The sequence below is a fragment of the Rhinolophus sinicus genome, linkage group LG05 (assembly GCF_036562045.2).
Source record: "Rhinolophus sinicus isolate RSC01 linkage group LG05, ASM3656204v1, whole genome shotgun sequence".
NCBI lineage: Eukaryota > Metazoa > Chordata > Mammalia > Chiroptera > Rhinolophidae > Rhinolophus > Rhinolophus sinicus.
In genome coordinates, this window is record NC_133755.1 from 26,018,956 (window position 1) to 26,042,320 (window position 23,365).

Here is a 23,365-nt window from a genome sequence, read left to right on the forward strand (position 1 = left end):
ACTAGATGCCAGGGGTACCCGCTCTCCCCCTCAATGTGACAACATCTTTAGATATTGCCCAACGTCCACTAGTGGGCAAAATAGCTCCCAGCTGAGAACTACCGCATTAAAACAAACAAAAGCTACATTTTCTCCTATGAGGACACTGCTTTATAGCCTTTATCCATGATGAAATCCTGGATTTGTTATAATCATCGTCTACGGACAGTCTTATTTGAAAGGTTAGCAGGCACTTTTGTTCTAATATATTTGAAACCCAAGGATGGAATGAGGTAAAACTTATTAAAAAGGGACTCTTGGGAAGTAAATGAGCCTTTTTGGCTAAGTTATCCTATCTAACTTTTATAGAAAAAATTAGCCATGGATAATCTCTTTTTTATAAATTCATTCAACAGGAAGGAAAATTGACTCCCTCAGGCCACTTTCAGTACTAGGTTGGAGGAGGTAGCAGTAACTGCATTTTCTGCATGAACAACAATAATTTTTAAAGACCCTGTTTGAAATGCTTCTGTTGAAAACGTTCATTATATGTTCCTATACCACACATAGCAATACCGTGTTCGTAATATGTCAGGGTCATCATCCTAAACACTGATCCTCATTGTTGATAGTTACGGGAGTGGGCTCAGTTTCTGAGGGGAACTTGCGTTTTCAAACAAATGCCTCATACTGGCTTTTGTTGCCATTTGTTTCTTTCCTAAAAAGTTGAAATAGAGGTAAAAAAAACTCCAGTCAAATGATTCTAAGCCATCCTCCTTGTTATCTCGCTGGGGGAGTGTGTTCTGGCTTACTCACCAGTTAGCTGGGTTAGAACTGACTCAGGAGTAGACCCGGGGAGGGCCCCAATCAGGCAAAGGCGGCACAAAGAGGCCAAACTGTCTGGGAAACAAGTTCATGTTTGGGTTGCTATCTTGCATCTTTACGAAACAGATTCCACTCCTTCCTGATGGTTCCTGTATGGGGCATGAGTGCTTCTCCAAAACAACTCTTTTTCTGCTCTGTGATAAAATAAATTATTAAAATATCTAAGATTTTAAAGAATTAGTGATTGGCTACAAATCTTAAAATTTAAGACCAATGTCTTTGATATATAGTTTTGGGGGTGATAATTTAGAAATAGCAAGAAAAAAGTCTCTCCAGTGGAAATGTAATGGCTGTGTGCGATGTCAGAGGGGTAGTGGATGGGGGGAGGGGGGTTGTCACTGTGTGAGGGATATAAATGATAAATGTCTAACTAGTACATTGCTTTGTGCACCTGAAACTAATGAAAAAAAAGTATTTCCATGTTAATGGTTCATTGTGGTTAACTGTTTATAGTCACTGCATAGTTTTCCATTTGTGAGACTAAAAGATATAGAAGCCTGTCACTCTGGAACAGTCTGAAATTACTGCTGTCATAATAATTCTATTAGCTGTTTCTATGTTGTTTCAACCTGAGGCACTGGAATATTGACACAGACTCACGATCAAGATCAAACTTCTGAAAACAGCTCACCTTATATTTACTAACTGGCTAAATATTTTAAGCAAACTTTCCCCACTTCATTTGGGCAAAAATAAAGCCCTATGAATTATGTTTAATTCTAGTGTGATTTAGGAGGAAAGAGCCAGCTTATCTGCTTAGGCTTACTCAAACATAATAATGGCATGCAAATATATTGTCTCAAGAATCCACTATTTACGTGGCAACTGGGAGACACCTACAAGTCGCCCTCAGAGTGTGAAGCCTGAACTCACCAGCTCTCGACCTAGTCACCGAGAGAACACAACAGAGTGTAGTCCCCACAAAGCCCGCCTGGGCAAATCTGCAAACCACACCCTCGGTCCTAATTTGCTTACATTTATTGTATTTTAATTTTACAAAGTACTTTCACAAGATCTTATTTTATAACCTCATAGGGACATATTTAAACCACTGCAAAAAAGAACATTACCATATGCTTACAGATCGATAGGCTATGTGCTTTGATATAGTATTTAAACTGTTCAGATAATAGAATGGGAGGATTAAGACCAAAGTTCAGTACGGGCGTTTGAGGGGTAATATTCAGATATGAAGTCAAGGGGGAAGAAGACAAAGCTAATGCTTTGTGCACCTACGACCACCTCTATAAGAATGTTTAGCTATTCTAATTTCCCGAAAACTTCCCAGTTAGACATAGTACAAAACACTGGTGGAGACTAATTTTGTAGCAAGTACTTTATTGATATTGTTCCCTAACTAGCTTCCAGTAAAATATTTAAGAAAATATTTACAGAGTTCTCCACAAAATTAACATTAAAAGTGTCCATCTTATTGGGGCTTAGAAATCCAGTTTCACCTTGAAATACTCTACTGCATTTTGATCTTTCATCACAAAGGAGTAACCTTACTTCATTTCTTATTTCACCATTTTAATGAGCTTAAGGAGTTTTAGTTTTTGAATGAGGATTTTCTTATTCCGTGTCTTCAGTCAAGGTGTCCCAACCTTTCTCACATTCTGGCACATCTAGGAAATGATAGGATTTGTGCATTTGTATGTGGCTGCAAGTAACCAGCCCAAGAATGCCTTCCCTGAGGGGAGCAATTTCTCAGTATTCTGAATGGAAAGCTCTGTTGTTAACTAGCTCCGAGCCGTATGCTCTGCAAACTTGGGTTAAAAGATGCAGGTCCACTTGGGCATCTGGCTCTAGCAGGGCAGCATGAACTCCACTATAGCACCGAGAGTCAACACTGGTTTAAAAAACTTTGTAGAGGGTTAGTGCAGCTTTCTCCTTCACCTCTCCTAACGTCCCAGCCTAATCACTTCTGTAAAGTGATCTTTGTTTCAACAGCAAGTCAGGATGTGGATACTGTACGGGCTATGCATTTGTATGTTTATTCGAAGGGATGACAGGCATTAATAGCTTTTAAAAATTATGCTTCGAGTCTAAGCTCTTCAAGTGCACTGAAGCTTAATACACCTGAAGATGACCATTTTGGGTAGTCTAGGTTTCCTGGAAACTAAACTAAAATATTACCTTAAAAAGTGAACACCTTCACTGAGGTGGTTTTTCTTGATTAGTCTGAATTCTATCTTTAAGTATGAAACTTGTAGTGACTCTACCTGATGCCTAGACAAACACAAGAATATTTTTTACACTCAGCTCTCTGGGATTCTTCCTGGCCACACTCATAAATGTCCAGAAAAAAGGTAAATGTATTTACTTTTTTTTCAAAATGCTAGTGCCCCATTACCTAAGTGGTGACTGAAAAGAAGCAGTCTCATGGAAGGTATTTTTACGATTATGAATCTTATACTAGCATGGCAACCTTTTCTATCCCAACCATGCCAACTCTGCTCTGAGAAAACCATTAAAATTCCCTTTTGGGTAATGTGAAACGTGGCCATTAGATCTGGGTAAGAGAAAGATTTCTACATGGAAAACCTAAGGGAGAATAAAAACACCTGGATTGTTCTGCTTTCAAGAATAAGAGTGTTATGGATAAGACCAGTTTGCATTTTAATAACAAATAAGAGCTCATTAAGTTTTTTTTAGGCTTACCTTGAATGAATAAAAATAAAAATCCCTCACAAATCAAGCTTACTCTGTAGCCAAAAGCCTGAAATAAAATTTTAATTTTTCTTGCTCACATGATTTTTTTTTTTCTTTTTCTGTTCTGACTTCTCTCAGTTGAGCCTGTATGACAGAAAAAACAATCAGTATTTCTCCTCATGCCCCTATCTCACCCCAGTAAAAAGCAGGAGAAAAATAATATAGATTAAAACAGAATTGTATTAAACATTCCCTTTTGTGTTATCAGGTGAATTTCATTCATTCCAGGACGGTCACAGGGAACAGACAGGCAAGCTGATTTTTAGACTGTCTCACATCGACACTCCAAATTGTGCCGGGAGTGCCTACTGCTTTGTTGGCAATACTTAGTCTGGAAACTTTCCCGAAGGGTATGTGGTGCCCAGCCGACTCAGCAGTGCGTGCCCTGGGCCCCTTCACTGGGGCCAGCCCCAGCACGGAGCTCTGGTTCGAGGTAGAGGTGCTGCTGTTATTTCCCAGGTGAACAAGAAGCAGGTGAGGAGCAAGCACTCTCTTAAGACTGGTTTTTATTGCGTGGTGACAAGCTTCACAATCGTGCTGATGATCCGGGACCCTCGAGGACAGGTACACAGATCTATGCTCGGGTTTTTTATCTTGTCCTGGAGGAGCTGGTCAAGTTCGCAGCGAAGTTCCTTTACTAATTCTGCCACCTAAAATGAAAGTTGCAATGTAAGCAGTGGTTGGACCAACAGGGGAAGAAGGATTATTAAAGGAAATGCCCCAACTATGATTATCATTATTCTAGATTGCTGGTATTAATTTTAACTCCAGTGGGGGGTGGGCAACTAAACACATTTTCATTCTAAAAGTGCTTCTAAAATTTCTTAATGCAACTATATGAACATTCATCAGTGTCAGCTCTGTAACATACTAAATGGGATCCATTATATAAAGGCTCCTCTATCACATCTCATTTAAAGAAATGATTAAATCGGGGAGAATGGCTTTTATGTAGTGTTCTCCATATTAAAGCCTGGTCAACTTTCACAATTTGCTCTAAGAGCAGAAGCAGGAAAATGGAAAGTTAAAAATGGTGGATATTAATCAAACTGAAAAATCTCTTTAGCTTGGGATACATTTTATGTTTTCGTGGGAAAAAACAGCTCCACATTTTTACGGCATTTGGCGTATGCTGATGTTGTAGTGTCACTGTCGATGTCTTCCCCCATCTGTTTGCCCCGCCACCACTGTTCGGCAACAGTGCAGTTTGGACCCTGACTGAAATCAAACAGGCTCAGGATCTGAGCCTTGCCATGATGAATGACTCAGGTAATCTAGGCCTGACATTCCTTTGCCCACAGACTTGGTTTAGGAGAGGCGGTTTGATGGAGCTTTTGGAAAAGAATGTTTCTGTCTCCCCTTCTGGACAGATGGGAGGCCTGGAGCTACTGCAGCTACTGCAAGGTCAGTCAGGCTCTTGTCATGTTGAGCTGCTGACTTAAATCCACCTTGCCTGGCCTTCTTGATCTATACTGTCCAGTATGGCGGTCACTAGTCACCTGTAGCTAACCTGACGACCTCATGAAATGGTCCAAATTGGGATGTGCTGTGAGTGTCAAATACACCAAATTTTGAAGACTTAGTATGAAAAAAGAATGTAAAATATCTCAACAAATTTTTATATTGATTATGTGTTGAAATGAAAACCTATTAGATATATTAGAGTAAATAAAATATATTCAGATTAATTTTGCCTGCTTGTTTTTACTTTTTTTTAATGTGGCTACTAGAAAAATCACAATTACATGGATGGCTCACATATTTCTATTAGACTATACTGCTTTAGACTTGACTACAGTTAAATACACCAATAAATTACCTTTAATGTTTGAGTTGGTGCTTCTGCTTCTTGCACCATAAGATTTCTAACAGATGTAAGTATTAAAATGAACTTTTATTTCTTAAACATCTACTCCCCCTTAAATGTTTTCTACACACTCCATATAGTGAATAATTGAGACCTGAGAATAAAAAGATTCAGACCCATTATCATTTTTTTAATGAAATGGCAGAATCAGGGTGATTTTATTTTTGCTCATCTCTATTGTTTGATTTTTCTGTGGTAAACACGTGTTACTTATATAACAATTAGGAAGATCCAACACCTCACTCACTGCTTCTATCCTGAATCTTTCACACCAGCCCCTTCCCAGTACGCTGCCTGGGAGTCTTTGGCTCCATGCCGGCCTCACGTCAGCCTGTCTTTCTCAGTGTCCCACTGTGGATCATTCGCTCTTTAAAAACAATTTATTTTTAATTTCTCAATTGTAGCTGATATTCAGTATTATTTTGTATTAGGTTCAGGTGTACAGCGTAATGGTTAGACATTTATATAATTTATGAAGTGATCCCCTGATAAGTCTAATGCCCACCGGGCACTATACATAGTTATTACCGTATTACTGACTATTCCCTATACTGTACTTTACATCCCCATGACTATTTTGTAACTACCAATTTGTACATCTTAATGCCTTCACTTCCATCATTCACTCATGATCAGCTCTCTGTGGTCCTTGTTCATTGAAGGAATGCCCTATACTTCATATTATCAAAGCCCCTCAGGGCCTGAGCCTCATAGGACAGACCTGTTAATCCTTACCTGATGGGAAGCGGCTGCAAAACGGATCCAACCATCATCCAAGGAGACAACAAATTCTCCCCTTTGAAGCTGCACATTCACTTGGCCTCCTCCAAACAAGACCAGTGGGTACACAGATACCACGCTGCAGTCTCGGATGAACACCCGACTAGTTTTGATCTTCTCGTGGTACACCAGGTAGGGGCTGTCAAAGTGTCTCACCTGGAACATAAAACCTCAGATGATGACAGTGATTTCACTGACAACAGAAGGGGACCTCCTCCAGTCCCATGGATTTCAATACCACCTGTCCAATGACTTATAAAATCATCTCCAGCCTGTACCTTTCCCGAGCACCAGACTTGTACATGCTACTGCCTACTTGATGTCTCCACCTGGGCATCTAATGAGCACCTCCAACTTCTCCTGTTCAAGAGGAATTCTGGATTCCCCTCCTTGCAGTGCTCACCATCTCAGTAAAGGACACTCATTCACTCAAGCCCCAAATTAGGAGTCATCCTTGACTGCTCCTTTTCCCTCACTCCATCTATGTCATCCTAAGTCCTGTTAGCTCTGTTTTCAAAATACTAATGAACTGACACATTCTCACCACTTCTACAGCTACCATCTTGTACAAACCATCATCATCTCATACAGGCCACTGCAGTAGCTTCCCAAGGACTTGCCCTGCTTCTCTTTTTGCATCTTTACAGTCTCTTTTCCACACAGCAGCCACAGAGATCTTTTAAAATCTCAACTCCTTACCATGGCTTACAAGGTCCTACACGACCTGACCCCTGCCTGCTTGTCCCAACTCATCTGCCACTCTCACCCCTTATCACCCCCCTCTATTTGCACTGGCCGCCTTCTTGCATCTTTTGGAACAAACCAAATGTGCTCCTGTCATTGCACTTATTTCCTCTGCTAGAATGTTCTCTCTTTAGATATCTGCATGGTTTGCCCACCACTGCATTTAAGATTTGCTCAGTTGTTTTCTCCTCAGAGTTCTTTCCTGACCATTCTATGTAAAACAGCCCGTCTCCTGTCACTCTCCATCCCCCTTCTCTGTTTTATTTTTCTTCACAGCAATTGTCACCAACCTGAGACTGTTTGTTTAATTATTTCTTGCCTGTCTGCCTCACTAGATTGTATGCTCCGAGGGCAGAGACCTTGTCTATCTAGCTCATCCGCTGTCCTCCACAGCCTACAACAGAGGAGGTGCTCGGAGACACTGAATGGATGCATGAATGACCAGGGTTCATTGCATGAGCGTCCCAGTAAACTCAGGAGGAGGACTGGAGCAAACGCAGGCCTCTGGTTCCTAAGTACACATACAGCTGAGAGGGCAGATGACCCCTGGTCCTCAAGCTCTTCTGAGCTTAAGCGGATCCCTTTCATTCTTTGCTGACATTTCACTCAGTAGTTCCAGGGGCTGATGAGATCGAACACTTTAAACTCTCTTCCTCCATTCTTTCCTCTTTTTCTCCTTCATTTCTCCTGAAAGCGTCACTGAGCATCTGCTTTCAGCCAGATAGTATGCTAGACATCAAGAATGTAAAATGAATAAGATTCAGTTCCCGTTCAGGAATTTCACAATTCCATGAAGGAGACATATTATAAACCATAAAATAATGTGATAAGTGCAATAGTAGACAAATGCACACTATATGATGGTGGAACAGAAGTAAAGAGCAACTTAGGGGGAGATGGACAATGGGGAAGTGATATTTAATGGAAGTCTGAAGGGCAGGTAGCAGCCTGCTGGGGAATGAGAATGTCATTCCATGTACAGAGAATAGTGTCCTATGTCATGGCATTTGGGGACACTGTTGGTAGTCTGGTATTGCTAGAGCACACAGAATGACAGAGGAGGGGAGCTGGTGGGGAGGGGGACATGGAGTAAGAAGGGGCCTGATGCTAAGGGTCATATGAGAGTTTGCAGCAGACTCCATATACGAAGAGTTTTAAGCACGGAAATGACATGACCAAATGCATGTTTTGCAAAGAATTCTGGTAGTAGCGTAAAAGGTGGGAGAGAGAAAGCACCAGAACAGTACTTCAGGTAAGAGATAGATGTTTGGGGTTTGAACTGAGGAAATGGCAGTGGGGACAGGAGTAGGCAAATCTGCCAAAAAGGTAGAATTGTTGGGACCTGGTGACCAACTGGAGGAAGGAGAAAAGAAGCAGGGTCTCTGTGACTCCAGGGTTGTGATTTGAATGGTGCCACTCCCAAGACAGGGAACGCAGAAAGACAAGAGTGAATTGGGAGATAATGAGTTTGACTTTTCAGCTTTTGAGTGAGGTGACAGCAAGGCATCCATCTCAGAGAAAACCCCAGGACTGGAGAGAGATTTGGGAGTCTGTGTCAGCATGTAGGTGGCAGTTAGAACCACAACGTACTCCAGTGGTTCAGGAAGAGTACGTACACTACGGTGAGAAAGTAAGGACTAGGGACAGAACTACTATTTCAGCACAAAGAGAGAAGCTAATGAAGAAGACAGAGGGGGATGATCAGAGACATAGAAGAAATTGATATTTTAGAAGCAAAAACATCAAAGATAGTTTTAAGAGGAAGGCAAGTCCGCAATGTCAAATACCACATGAGTCAAGTGTGGTGAGGACCATGGGTGCCCACTGGCTTTCACAACTAGGAGGCTACTTGGGACTTGGGGTGAGGTGAGTGGAGTGGAGGAGGCAGCAGCCTCAAGCTGGAGCCTGAAGGAGGAAAGAGAGCTGAGGAAGTGGGATGAGCAAGCGTGGGTCGTTGCCTTCTAAGGCACAGATTCAGTGATGCAAAGAAACAGTTTTACATCTGAAAGCAGGCTTGAACATTGTTTTGTACCCAATAGAATTTTATTGAAATGGAAAGTCTTTTCTAGAAATAGTCCAATTTCCCGTCTGTTTATGCTTACTCAACCTTTCCTAGGTCAGTGGTGGGCTGCGGACAGCAAGTGGTAGATCAAGGTTTGGCTGAATTTAAGGGACGGTGCTTCTCACCCCAGGACCTGTGACATGCAAATATAAGTACACCCCATCATTCTGACCTGATAGTTCACTGATGAAGGGTGAATGTGCACATATCTATCGTTCTTGGTGACAAACTTCAGCTCATCTGATTTTGGTTGCATTCTGACAGCTCCGGTACTAGTCTTCTGAAACTTCCCTTCTGGGCTTTTCACCTGAACAATAGGTATTTGTAAAAATCGATATATAATATGTACATTTCCATTGCAGGGTGTATCCCTTGGCACAAAACCAGTCTTGTTGGAATGCCTTTAGTGTTTCTTCCCTCTCTCCCTTAGTTTCAGCAGCTCTGGTGACTACACCACACACCAGCCACCTGGGGAGAAACTGTGTTGCTGTTTCAGGTCTGCACTGATTATCAGCGCTGAGATCCAGTCGGCAACACTGGACCAGGAATCTGCTGTCGTCAAGCCTACATTTCCAAATGAATTTCTTTTAAAACAGCAAGAAAAAATTCTATGAATAAATATTATTTCATTTGAAAAAAAATGAAAAGCCCATGTGTGCGTGCGTACACACACGAATTTTATATATTTTGCAAAAACAATACATATTTACTGTAGAAATAACATTAGGAAAAAAAGAAGAAAATAAAGATCTATAATCACATGATTAAGAAATAACTAGCATTAGTATTTGATAAATATCATTTTTGTTCTCTCTGCTAGATTTATGTTTTTATAAAGAGAGAAAACCATTGTAAATACATAATATAAAGAAAAATACACATAAGTATTGAATCTAATATAGGATCACTTTCTGTAATATACATTTTTATCTTAATATACTGAGAACTTTTCTGTGTTGTTAAATATTTTCCTAAAACATAGTTCTTAATGGTGATATACTACCTCATTGTAATGATCCATAATAATTTAACCAGTAAATTCCATGTTATTAGAATTTTAGATGGTTCACTCTAGCACTTTATAATTATAAATATTCTCCTAGCTGCATCTTTATGCATACATGTAATTATTTCCTAATAATAAATCCTAGAAATGACACTGCTATCTAGAAGGCGTGTATCAATTTATACTCCTACCAAGAGTGAGAGTGTTCATTTTGGGAGGCTTATGACAGTATTATAACTTTTAAAAGATTCTGTCACATCGTAATCACCAAAAATTCATAGTTTACCTTAGGTTTGTTCTTGGTGTTGTCCATTCTATGGGTTCGGACGAATGTGTAATGACATGTATTCATCACTACGTTATCATACAGAGTATTTTCACTGCCCTAAAAATCTACTCTGTTCTGCCTATTCATTCCCTTCAAATGCTGATTTTTTAATTGTCTCCATAGTTTTGCTCCAAATGATTTTTTAAAGTAAATTTCAAATGGTTTGAAAAGCATGCAAGTACTAAGCAGAAAATGAGCCATAAATTAATCAACAGACGGTAACTGAACATTTAACAAAAAGTTAAATGAGAAATGATTCAGTACTCTGACAAATTCAAATTCTTCCTAAGTGTGACATGGACTGGATAATCATAACTCAGGTAAAAACCCAATAAGGGGCTTCCCAGAAGGGGTGGCGACAGGGAGACCCATGGCAAAGCACTGACTTATTTGTTCTGATCTAATTTTAGTCCAGAGTAGAGGGCATAAGGGAAAATGTAGTAGAATCAAGTTTCTATCTAACATAGATTAGTTATGCACAGGTTGGCTGACAGAGTGACATATATGTCCATTTTAATTTCTGGAATGTCATAATATGTCAGAAGGATTAAAGAGGCAACTCATTTTATACAATAAATCTTAAATGATGTATCTAAACAGATTTGGGGAAACTGAAGGACTGGAAATGTATCTAAGTTTAAAAGGTTGTGTGTGTGTGTGTGTGTGTGTGTGTGTGTGTGTATCTGTGTATCTGTGTGTATGTGTATGTGTATATCTGTGTGTGTGTATGTGTGTGTGTTTAAGATGATTAATGTGTATAACTTATATCCCTTGCTACAAATCAAACAAGAAGTGGGAGGTCCCAGGAAAAATGTTCTGTTACCTGCACTACATTTGGGTACAGAGCAGCACACAGCATGGCTGATATCAGCTTGGGGTTCTCAGCATTTGTGTTTGCCTATGAGAGAAATACAGCATTAATTTTATAAATATATGGCCATTTTTGTCTGTGCCTGGAATTTACCATTATATTTCATTTGATTTCTATCTTAAAATAAAACAAAACAAAAGAATCTAACTTTTATCCTTTTGCTAGAAAAATTATTTCTTTCTAAGTAAAAAATAAATCTACTGGACCACATTCACATAGGAACCACTCCAGGAAGTCCACAATAACTCTTTCTAGATCGCTGCAAAGCAGTTACAAAGCCAGGGTTCCAAAGGGTCAGCGGAGAGAAAGATTCTGGTTCCTGAGATGTTCACAACCTCTGTAAAGTACAAATTGCACTTAGAACAGTGGTGTCAGGTTCCTCTTAAAAAAGTGTTCTTCCTATAGTTACGCAAAAAATGATCCTTGGTTGGGAAAAGGCTGGTCTGATTTAAGAAGACATTACTGGAAAGTCTATTCTAGCCTCTTACGGACGTATCAAGAACCAGGGCGAGGTTTAAAAAACAAAAACAGTAGCAACAATTAATAGAAAAAGCCTTCCGTTTGCGTGAGTGTTAGTTGATACTTATTTGTGGAAAGAAGAAAATCAAGAACACCACAGACCCATAGCTCACAGGGCTTAAGTGAAGAACGTCTACAAGTGTTCCTGAGCTCATATAGTATTCATGCGCTAATTAAAGAGGAATAAGAACTAACCACACATTCGTTACCTCTTCTCCGGTGGCGTCCAAGATACCATCTCCTCCTAGGGCCCTTTTCTCAATTTCCCTGGCTCGGAGTCCCTCCTTTACAAAGCCTATATCTGATAACAGTTCAGTGAATTGGCGTTTGAGGCTGGCCATTTCCTGAAAGAAGTGGAAGAAAATCTTTAAGCACAAGAACATCAACATATGAAAGGTAAGTGTAGGGTCTTAGAAGGACAATGACTAAAAAGAAACACATCACTTCAGTGGACAGTAATGAGGCTCATACGAGTCATCAAACAGGTGTGAAGATTAGCTTGTCTGCTCATTTCAGAAGGCAGCTTTCACTTATGCAAACCGGCAGACAGAGTGAAAAAGTCACACAGGAATTCACAAATTTTGGAAAACTCAGAGATCATCAAAATGTTAATTCTAGATTACATGTTTAAAAACATGTTCACTGGATTTTGGGTGGGTCTGATTTTCCTGGAAATTCTTTGGACAAAAAAAAATGTAGTTAACTTTGTTTGGAACCCCAACTCAAGGTACTGTGACACTCTAGTTTTTCCTACTTGTGTTTCTGTTCAGGTCCTCTCAGTTCCTTACCAGAGTCTAGAGTGGTTAGTGTTCTTTCTCAGTGAATGCACAACACCCACCTCAAAACATTCCCTCTTTTTCTTACCATGGGGTCTCTCTGGCTCACATATTTTCCTAGGAATAGGGACATTATTAAGTGGTTCAGATTTAGACACCTCTTTTTGTAGCTGAGCACAAGTGTGAGAAAGAAAAGCCCAAACCTCTTTCTCTTCTGGCTTTTGTTCAAATATAAGCTGTATATCAGACAACAGAGAAGGAGCTAATGACAACCGAAGAAACTGCAAGTTAAGCAACACTACTCTGTCTCTTGATGACAATTTAAGTATTTTCTCGGAATGTCTCACGTACATACGGGTAACATGGTGAAATGTAACTGGGAGTTAAACATACCTCAAATAAATATAAGGTTTTAATCGATAACTTCATAAAAACAATACTACAGTCTAAGCTGGAGTTTAGTGAAAAGAAGGAACTCTGATAGACCTCACAGAGCACTGCAAAAATCTACATACATCCTGAAGAAAAAGAATAAATAAATTCAGTAAGAAAAGTAACTTGAAAGGAATACCATTTTATACTTTAAAAATCTTAATGACTTGAGGAAGTATTTATTATTACATCTTACAGGTAAAATACCGTTTAAACCAGTGGTTCTCATCCCTGGCTGCATATTAGAATCACCTGGTAAACCCAACAATGACAATAAACAGATGCTGAGGCCCCACCCCTAAGATCCAGATGTAGATGGCATGGGGTGGAACCTGGGCATTTTCACTTTTTCTTTTTTAAGCTTCCTCAGGTGCAGCCAAGGTTGAAAATTATTGCTTTTGATGTACTTAGAATCAAGTTAGAGTCTTTGTCTTCTCAAAATGTCTCACTGAAGTTCCCCTAAAGGTAGATGAAAATGAAGGCAAATACTGGGATGGTTCTGAGGTCTCTTACTTCATTTACATACCAAATTCATGTATTTATTCAGTGAATCTTTACGGAGCATCAGCTGTCTAAGCACTGTTCTAGGCACTGGGGATACAGCGTTGAATAAAACAGATAAGGACTCTGCTCTGATGGAGCTTCTGGGATCGAGAGGTAATTAAATAAATGTCAGGTCCTGGTAAGTACTAAGAACGTTCATTTTGTGTTCTACTGCAGGACGCTTTTAATATGAAAGGGAAGTCTTTTCCCCTCCCCAGCCTCAAAATCTTGCAGTAAAAAGATGCTTTGCAAAGATGTGCACCATCAGTATTCTGGCTTCTCAGACCATTTTGGAAGAGGGCCTAAAACACTGTCACAGCAGAGGACAGAGCCCTTCTATTACTACACAGAAGGCAACGAACCTTTCTCTTTCTTCTGTACTCATTACTGACATAGTAACCTCTGATGGACGTAAGAAAAACAACCGAAAAAGTTTGGTTCAGTATTCGTTCTCTGGTTTTGGGGAGAGAGTAAGGGATTTAGAGATGGTCACAGCCGCTTTGAGAATCTGCTGCAGGTTATGGTTCTTTTCTGCAGAATAAGGCACGTATGTGTAAGCACATGGTTTTGCGTATGTTTTCAGGGGTTTATGGATCCAGGTTACGAATGCCTGGTATGATTACTGAACAAACTGACGTCCCGTCAGCAGTAATCTTCAGAGCGCCTCAATCCTCAATCCTTACATAAGTAAACACAAGTTCACTGAAAAGAGAAAAAACACACCAGCTGAAGGGTTTAACACAGAGGCCTGATGTTCAGAAGTCTGTTTCATATAGCTAATAAAACTGAGCATATTCCAGAAATAACATTTTCAACGTCAAGGCAGGGCAAGCAAGATAAAGTTGCACCCCTGGTGTGTTACTACTATAGAAAATGAATGAAAACAAATTGTCACAGAAATGACTCACCTGAAGAACTCTTCCTGACAAGAAGTTTTGTCTGCAGTAATTATAACTTGCACGCATACCTTCTTTTGTACTTAGCTGCCATCCCTAAATTTTGGAGAAAATCACAATGGACTTACTCTATCTGTAGTGCCAACTCTGGAAATAAACCTCTGCTATTAGGTTATATACTTACCTTGTATGCTCGTAGAAGGGCCAGATAATCACTGTTTGCAAATGCAAATTCTAGTTTTTTCTGGTTAGCTTCCTCTTTTTTATCCCAGGGAGACACCTAAACGAGGAACAACAGATTTGAAGGACATGTGTTACCTGAAATTTCAAACAGCACTTTCCTGTTGCTGAAGCCAGGTGCTTTGGAAGTCCTGTGTGGCACAGAGCACTCAGCGGGGGGCTGATGAAAGGCAACTAGGTGATCACTGGCAAGCTAACACTCTTATGTCCTTGTGAGACTGTCTGCCCACCCAAAATAAGCTCTTCTGGGTCTTTTAGTCCCCGGTGGCAAGATGTCATCAAAGGGCCACTCATTCTAAAAGCTAGATCTAAAATCTAAAATTCTAACTCTGTTGTGCCTTTATTTTAGACTCTTACCTTTTATATCTGAGTCTCCCCTACTTCTACACCCATAACAAATGCTTTCTTATTGTTTTAATAATGCTTACAGGTCCTCCTTTTCCCTACAAATTTGTAAAATTAGCTGAGAACTCAATTTTCAGTGCTTCCTCCCGCCCCAACACACCCATGTACTAATGACACCAGCACGAGCTGCAGCAGCTCCTCAGAGCAAGCTAAATAAAACAAGGCTCCAGCCATAACACCACTGAGAATCACTGTAAGCCAACTGTGGTGCTTCTAACTTTTGTATATTTAAACACATTTCTAGCTAACACCTTCCTTTTTAAGAAGGCCAGTGGGAAAAGGATTACATTTAGGAGATTAATATTATGTTTACAAAACCCAGTAAAGGCCAAGTGTGTTCAGTTTAAGCTCAGGATGACATCAATATTTCTAATGAACATCCAATACTTCTAATATTTCTGTGTTCCAATAAAATAAAAGAGTCAGTAAGAGGTTTATTTAGATGATTGAGACAGAGGTCCTACTCACAAAATACTCACCATTATGTGAAAATAAAGGCAGAGTGACACTCTACCCAACAACAGCAGAGTATCTATTTTCCCCAAGTCCACATAAAATACTCTCCAGGATAGACTACATGCTTGGGCATGAAACAAACCTTAATAAATTTTAAAGAACTGAAATAATATGAAGTATGTTCTCTGACCACAACAGAATGAAATTAGAAATCAATAATGGAAAAAAAAATTGGGAAACCACAAGCATGTGGAAATTAAACAATATATGCCTAAATAACCAATGGATCACAGAATAACCAAAAATGGAAATCAGAAAATACTTGAGATGAATGAAAATGAATACACAACATACTAAAACTCATGGAATGCAGCTAAAGCAGTCTTCACAGAAAGATTTATAGCTGTAAGCATCTATTAATATATTAAAAAAGAAGATCTCAAATCAATATCCTTACCTTCCAACTTAAGACAATGGAAGAGAAAAGCAAACTAAACCTAAAGCAAACAGAGGAAGGAAATAAAAAGGCGCAGAAATGAATAAGGGAATAGAAAAACAAGAGGGGAAATCAATTAAACCAAAAGCTGGTTCTCTGGAAAGGTCAGCAAAATTGACAAACCTTCAGCTAAACCAACCAAGAAAAAAAGAGAGAAGGCTCAGATGACTAGAATCAGAAATGAAAAGGGGGACATTACTACTACCAACCGCTCAGAAATAAAAAGGACTATAAAGGAACACTATAAACAATTGTGCATTAATAAATTATATAACTTGGATGAAATGGACAAATTCCTAGAAAAATACAAACTATCAAAACTGACTCAAAAAGAAATAGACAATCTGAACAGACCTGTAATAAGTGAAGACACTGAATTAGTAATCAAAAACTTAACCAGAAAAGCCTAGGTTGCTTCACCACTGAATTCTACCAAACATTTAAAGAATACTAATTCCTTACAAATTCTTCAAAAAAAAAACAGAAGAGGGAACACTTCTAAATCATTTTATGTGACCAGTATTACTCTGATACCAAAGTCAAAAACATCACAAGAAAAAAACGGAAAACTACAGAGCAGTATCTTATGAATATGATGTAAAAATCTTCAACGAAATAAAAAAAGGACACAGTTGGAGGACTCATACTTCCTGATTTCAAACAGTACAAAACTAGAGTAATCAAAACAGTATGGTACTCAATGGAATAGAATCAAGTCCAATTGATTTTTGACAAGCACACCAAGACCATTCAATGGGGAAAGAACAGTCTAGTCTTTTCAACAAATGGTGCTGGGACACTCGATAGTCACATGCCAAAGAATGAAGTTGGACTCTCACCTTATACCATATACAAAAATTAACTCAAAATGGACCAAAGACCATACTATAAGAGATCAAACTCTCAGAAAAAAACATAGGGATAAATCTTCATGATTTTGGATTTGGGAATGGATTCTTAACTATGGCAACAAAAAATGAGACAAACTGAAATTATCAAAATTAAAAACTTTTGTGTTTCAAAGGCCATATTAAGAAAGTGAAAAAGGCAACCTGTAGAAATGGGAGAAAGAATTTGCAAACCATTTACGTAATAAGGAACTTGTATCCAGAATATATAATGAACTGTTACAACTCAATAACAAAAAGACAAATAACTCAATTAAAAAATGGGCAAAGGATCTGAGTAGACACTTCTTGAAAGAAGGTATATATATGGCTAATAAGCAAATTAAAAGATGTTTAATATTATTAGTAATGAGGGAAATACAAGTCAAAACCACAAATTCACCCCCTAGGATGGTTATAATAAAAAAGTCAGATAGTAAGTGTCGGTGAGGATGTAGAGAAATTGCAACCCTGATAAAAGGCTGGTGGAATATAATATACAGCTACTCTGGAAGAGTCTGGAAGTTCCTCAAAGAATTAAATACAGAGTTACCATTTCAACCAGTAATTTCAGTCCTAGGTATATACTCATGACAATTGAAAACATATATCTACATAAAAAGTTATACATGCATGTTTATAGCTGAAGGTGAAAACAATCCCAAATGTCCATCAAGTGCTGAATACATAAACAAAATGTAGTATTTCCATACAAAGGAATGTTATTGGGCCATAAAGGAATGAAGTACTGATACATGCTATAACATAGATGAACCTTAAAAGCATTATGCTAAGTGAAGAAGCCAGTCACAAAAGACCATATATTATATTATTTCATTAATATGAAATGTTCAGAAGATGTAAATCTGTGAAGACAGAAAGTAGACTGGTGGTTGCCTGGAGCTGGAGTGGATGGGGGACTGGAGGGGAATAAGAGAGTAGTATCTCAGGGGTTTCTTTATGAGGTGATAAAAAATGTTCTAAAACTGACTATGGTAATGATTGCACAGTACCAAAACTGCTGAATTGAGTCAATTATATTTCAATAAAGGTGTTTAAAAAAGTGGTCCGATGTATTTACTGACTTTTAAAATCATGCAGGGGCACCTTTTGCTTGGTTGCATTTTCTGATTTTTCTATAATGAGCAAGTACAGCAGATATAATACAAAGCACATTTAGATTATTTTAATAAATTCGATCTTTAGTTCTTAATCTTTTCATTTGGGGCATGAATTTCTTTGAGGTTCATATAAAAGTTATAGGTATTGTGCCCTCAAAATCACATACAAGAACATTTTTAGGGGGTTCACATACCTCTGAAGCCCCCATGAACCCCTTAGAGACCTATGGGCTCCAGTTTAGATGAAAGCTGTTTACTTACAAAAGGAGACTTAAATGCCAAACTGGCAGCAATGGTGAGAGCAGGATCCAAACAGCGGAAGATAGACCCAAACAGCATCAGTTTGCCGATTCTCACATCTACGGGCAGAGAGGCCAAGTGATACCCTAAGGGAGTCAGTTTTTCATCTGGAGTTAAAGCTCCCAAGTCTCGTAATCGTATTTTTGAAGCTCGGAGAGAATCAGGGTGTGGCGGTTCAATGAGCCGAGAGAACACAGACTGAAGATCATGAGTGCTAAACATCTCTAAAATTTTAATTCTGAAAAAACAAAACAAAATAATAATTTGTTAATTTTATTTGGGGTGGGATGACACCATTGAAGTAAGCTTCTTTCTTGAATGAAAACAATTCTTAATTTTCCAGATATACGCTTTCATAAACCAGTCAATGCTAGTTTAAATAAATTTTTTAAATATCTCTTATGTCTTCTAGTCCTTCCGCAATAAATTGCAGAAACACTTTCAGATCTGAAACTTACTGAGATTCAGAATAAAATTCTCTCTATAAACTTTCTAAATACTTCTTTCCATAATAAGGGGTTCAAATCATGCAATAAAACTCAAATGACCCATGTACTCTCTTTCCCACATCTTGCCAAATTGCCAAAATACAGGTAACATGTGCACTATCGTAACCAGTGGAGAGAATGTAGATTGACATGGCCTCCCTCTGATCAATTGTTATTTGAGAACCTTGGCCCACAAACACTGCAGTTTCATCCATAGCAATCATGTTGGAGAGCTGGTATTTAGAAAAGTCGATGCCTCACTGATATGTGGTATATAAGCCAAAAACAACAAAATAGCAAGACAAACAAATGAGAAACAGAAACTCATAGACACAGATAATAGTTTAGTGGTTGCCAAAGGGTAAGGGGGGTGGGGGCTGGGGGGTGGGAGATGAGGGTAAGGGGGATCGAATATATGGTGATGGAAGGAGAACTGACTCTGGGTGATGAACACACAATGGGATTTATAGATGATGTAATACAGAATTGTACACCTGAAATCTATGTAATTTTACTAACAATTGTCACCCCAATAAATTTAATAAAATAAATTTAAAAAAAAGTCGATGCCATCAGCAAAGGACTTGAATGCAAGTGCACATTTAACAACTTCAGTATCTTCCAGCTTGAACAGTGCTGTCGATCTTAGAGACAGTTCATATCTCTGAAGGAAGCCATCTCACCAGTGTCGTGATGCTTTGAATTCTTCTGGGGATATTTCTAACTGTGGTACCATTGCAAGGGCAAATGCTTGAATATCAGCCCTGCGCACAACCAAAGCCTTTGCTCTCCTGTCAGCAATCCATTCACAGATGATGTCTTCCAGCTCAGGAAATAATGGTTGCCGACCTGATCCACATTTACGCTTCTTAGCATTTCCCGCCTCCACCTGTTGACTGAGGTTATCATACTCTGCTCGCCATTTTTGGATCATTCAGAGATCCAACTTCTTCTCTTTGCAGAAAGCCGTAAGATTCTTGCCCCAGGAGTCCTCCACAATTCCTTTCTTGTACTCGACGGACTAGCTCTTTCTTTTTGCACTCATCTTGTCTGGGGGTCAAAATATTATTCCCTTTAAATCTACCATTAAATCAAGTGTTAATTGAAGCCTTTCTAGACAGGAGTGGCAACAAAAATGATGAGTTAATAATGGTCCACACAAAAGCAACAAAAAACTTCAGGCATCAAAATTCAGAAAACGTTTCTTTATTTCGCACGAGTGCATTAAGTACATCCGTTACAACACATGACATATTGAATAATGAAGATTCATATGAGACAGAACCACGTCCATTCGTTATCAAGTGCGCATGTTATTCGTGTGTTGTGTCTGTACTCCGATTGGTCATTTGGCAGTAAGTCTCGAGTTTATCTGTTTTACATAGGCGTTTACCTCTCATCCAAAGGCGCCCGCTTGGGTATTTACAAATGCTTAATTATAATTTATATTATCATTTATTTTAGTATTAATGTCAATAATATTATTTATTTATATTTATTTACATATTAATATTATTTTGTAATTCAATATGTCCATTGTGTGTTGCAATGGACGTACTAAATGTGTCCGTCTGGCTGACGATCTTAACTGAGGCTTATTTTTGGGTTAAGGCGTATACTAACGAGCATCCTGAAAAATCATGCTAGGGCTTATTTTCTGGTTAGGTCTTATTTTTGGGCAAATAAGGTATTGCATTTTCCCCTTCTCTCATCCTCCCAAATGGGTCAATCAACGTACAGAGCTCTCTCAAATCCCTTCGCTTCTCTTCATTGGCACTGTTCCTACCTTAGTTCAAAGCATCTGCTTGTCCAATTTCCTTTTTTTTCTTTTTTAAAGATGGTTCTTCTTTTTTTTTTTTTTTAATTTGGGAATATTGGGGAACAGTGTGCTTCTCCAGGGCCAATCAGCTCCAAGTCGTTGTCCTTCAATCTAGTTGTGGAGGGCACAGATCAGCTCCAAGTCCAGTCGCCATTTTCAATCTTTAGTTGCAGGGGGCATAGCCCACCATCTGAACCAGGAACCTTGTTGTTGAGAGCTCATGCCCTAACCAGCTGAGCCATCCGGTGGCCCCTCCGGAAGCTCAGCAGCAGCTGGTTGTCTTCAATCTAGTTGTGGAGGGCACAGTTCACTGGCCCATGTGGGAATCGAACCGGCAACCCTGTTGTTCAGAGCTGGTGCTCTAACTAACTGAGCCATCCAGCCGCCCTTGCTTGCTCAAGTTCTTAAGACTTGACCATGGACATTTGAAAGCAGGGACTGTGTCTTCAATCCTGCAATATCTCTAGTGCTTAGCCCAACCCCTGGCAAATGGCAGGCTCTCAAAATAAAGTTGCTAGATAAAAAAAGAGCTATAAATCTTTGTACAAGTAACTTTTTTTCCTTTGGGTTATTTTATAGGCATACTCCCTCAAAGTGATGTGGGTCAAAGGGCATGGATAATTTTAGAGTTCCTGCATAAAATCAAGCAAATTTTCACCAAGGTTGAACCATAGGTTCCCCAGCTTCGATAACACTGAGTTTGATCATTCATTCATTAAATTCTATTTAATGCCATTTATTTTTGTTTGTTCATCAGGTAGACAATGGTGTTTTCAAGTTGTTTTTTGTTCACTTTGCTCCAACTGTTAATGTGGCTGTAGATTCTTCCGTGATGATTTTATATTGGTGGTACCCTAGCAGAAATTTCTTTAGATAAGTTAGATTACTTTTCTGACTTACAAATATATTCTTAAGCTCTATTTTGGGGCCACCCTCTGAAATGTAAGAGATCTGTATGTGCAGAAAGTTAAAAGGAATTGTAAAGGCAACACTGAAGCAATCTTTCTTTGCAAATGAATGAGTTTACCCATGTCCACTCTTAGCAAAACAAGTCTGCTAAGAAAAAGAAAAATTAGGGACTTAGGATGAGAAATATCTAGGCCTTTTGGAAGCAGAACACAAAGATCAAGATGTACCTCAGACATAGCTGTTCCAATGGCACTCTTTGTATTTCTGGTAGCTGCTGCTTTAAAAGCTGATGACTGAAGTGATGGCTAGTGAACAAGTGGAAGCAGACCCCAGATGCAACACGGCCCGCTCGACCTTTCCTCTGCAGAGCATTAGCTTGAGAGACAAAAGTATCCTCTAGACTTTCCATGCCTTTGCTGGCATCATATCTATAAAGAAAATGTTAAAAAAAAAAAAAAAAAAAAAAAAGTTATTTCACAAAACATGGCCGAGACTCTACTTAGCATGGACAGAATAGATGAACCACCTGACTTCTGCAGAAGGTCACAGTGTCCTGTGTGTTCTGGGATGGCTGAGTCCCTAGTGGGAGCACATAGTGCTGATTTAAATGGTATCGAATGCCACTACATACAGTTTCTTAATTCACTCTTTTCTTGTTTTAATTCATTTTAGTTTTTAGTTATATTTGGCAAACAAAATGGTACATATTTAAGGTGCACAATGTGATGTTTTGATAGATGTGCACACTGTGAAATGATTACCACAATCAAACTAATTAACCCATCCACCACCTTCCATATCAAGTCTTTTTCATTTAAATACATGTAAAGCATATGAAAAATAGAGAAGAAAAACAATTAATTACTTCCAAGATAAAACCTTAAACTTTCCCCTATCCATCTGACTTTAATATTATGGTCCAGCTATAAGGCTCTCTAATATGTCCACGAACAGTTTTCATACAGTATTTTTTCGAACAGTAATCTATGTAGTTTAACAGCATTAGCCATTAGCAGCTGTGTCACTCTAAATGAGGCCATCTTTAGTCCCTCTCTTATATTGCCAAAAGAGAATACCTCTTTTCTTTCATTTTCCCAGAATCGATGACATAGACAACATCATCGATGGTGATGGATGTCTCAGCAATGTTGGTAGAAATTATAATCTTAGTTACACCTACAGGAGGTTTTACAAACACAGCCTGCTGCTCTTCACTGGATAAAGATGAATGAAGTGGGTGAACAACACATCTGAAAGGAAACAAAAGCACATTTAGTGTTCTAGCATAAACCACTGAAATCAGACTATAGTGGGTGAATTTCTATTAACAATAGATAACAATATCAATATCACACCAAATAGCAACAGCTTCTCCACAACCTGTCCTCAGGGCCCAACTCTTCTAAATGGAAAGGTTCCTTCTGATCCTTACAAAATATTTACTCACTTCTATCAACTAAAAACCTTGCATCAACTAGGGAAAAACTGGAGTGTAATTCAGTAGTAAATAATCAAGAGCACTAAATAGTTGATATTCTACAAGTAACTGGCCTAGAGCACACTAACCTGCAAAGAATCATTTTTTCCTACCTTTAAATCCAGAGAAAGAGGCAGAGCCAGTGATGTATACTAAAAAAATTTCATTGTTGTATTTCTAGGGAGTGTTCACCTGTCAAGTAGCTGTCCCCTTAGATATGAAGACACATCCAATGTGTCTTTCTACCAGAATAAAAACTGTTGAAAATTAATTTTTCCATAATGGTAGCATTTCCTTGTTGTTACTAACACTGGCTTCTCCCATCCCTTGTATCTGGCAACTGAAATTACATGCAATTTAGCTGAGT

At 38.8% G+C, this 23,365-nt stretch overlaps 1 protein-coding gene across 2 annotated transcripts in view; it reads right to left on the minus strand.

Annotated features, from left to right (window-relative positions):
- Window positions 1–2,182: 2,182 nt before the first annotated feature.
- Window positions 2,183–23,365, minus strand: part of DHX57 (DExH-box helicase 57) — a 55,445-nt gene continuing 34,262 nt past the window's right edge. For both annotated transcript variants that reach the window (XM_019742371.2, XM_019742361.2), the window contains exons 15-24: window positions 22,598–22,771; window positions 21,749–21,949; window positions 18,267–18,543; window positions 14,585–14,680; window positions 14,413–14,496; window positions 11,963–12,097; window positions 11,187–11,261; window positions 9,202–9,336; window positions 6,179–6,379; window positions 2,183–4,226 (exon numbers count right to left, since the gene is read on the minus strand). In XM_019742371.2, coding sequence (XP_019597930.2) covers window positions 4,083–4,226; window positions 6,179–6,379; window positions 9,202–9,336; window positions 11,187–11,261; window positions 11,963–12,097; window positions 14,413–14,496; window positions 14,585–14,680; window positions 18,267–18,543; window positions 21,749–21,949; window positions 22,598–22,771 — 1,522 coding nt within the window. In that variant the 3' untranslated portion in view covers window positions 2,183–4,082. The remainder of the gene's footprint in view (window positions 4,227–6,178; window positions 6,380–9,201; window positions 9,337–11,186; window positions 11,262–11,962; window positions 12,098–14,412; window positions 14,497–14,584; window positions 14,681–18,266; window positions 18,544–21,748; window positions 21,950–22,597; window positions 22,772–23,365) is intronic.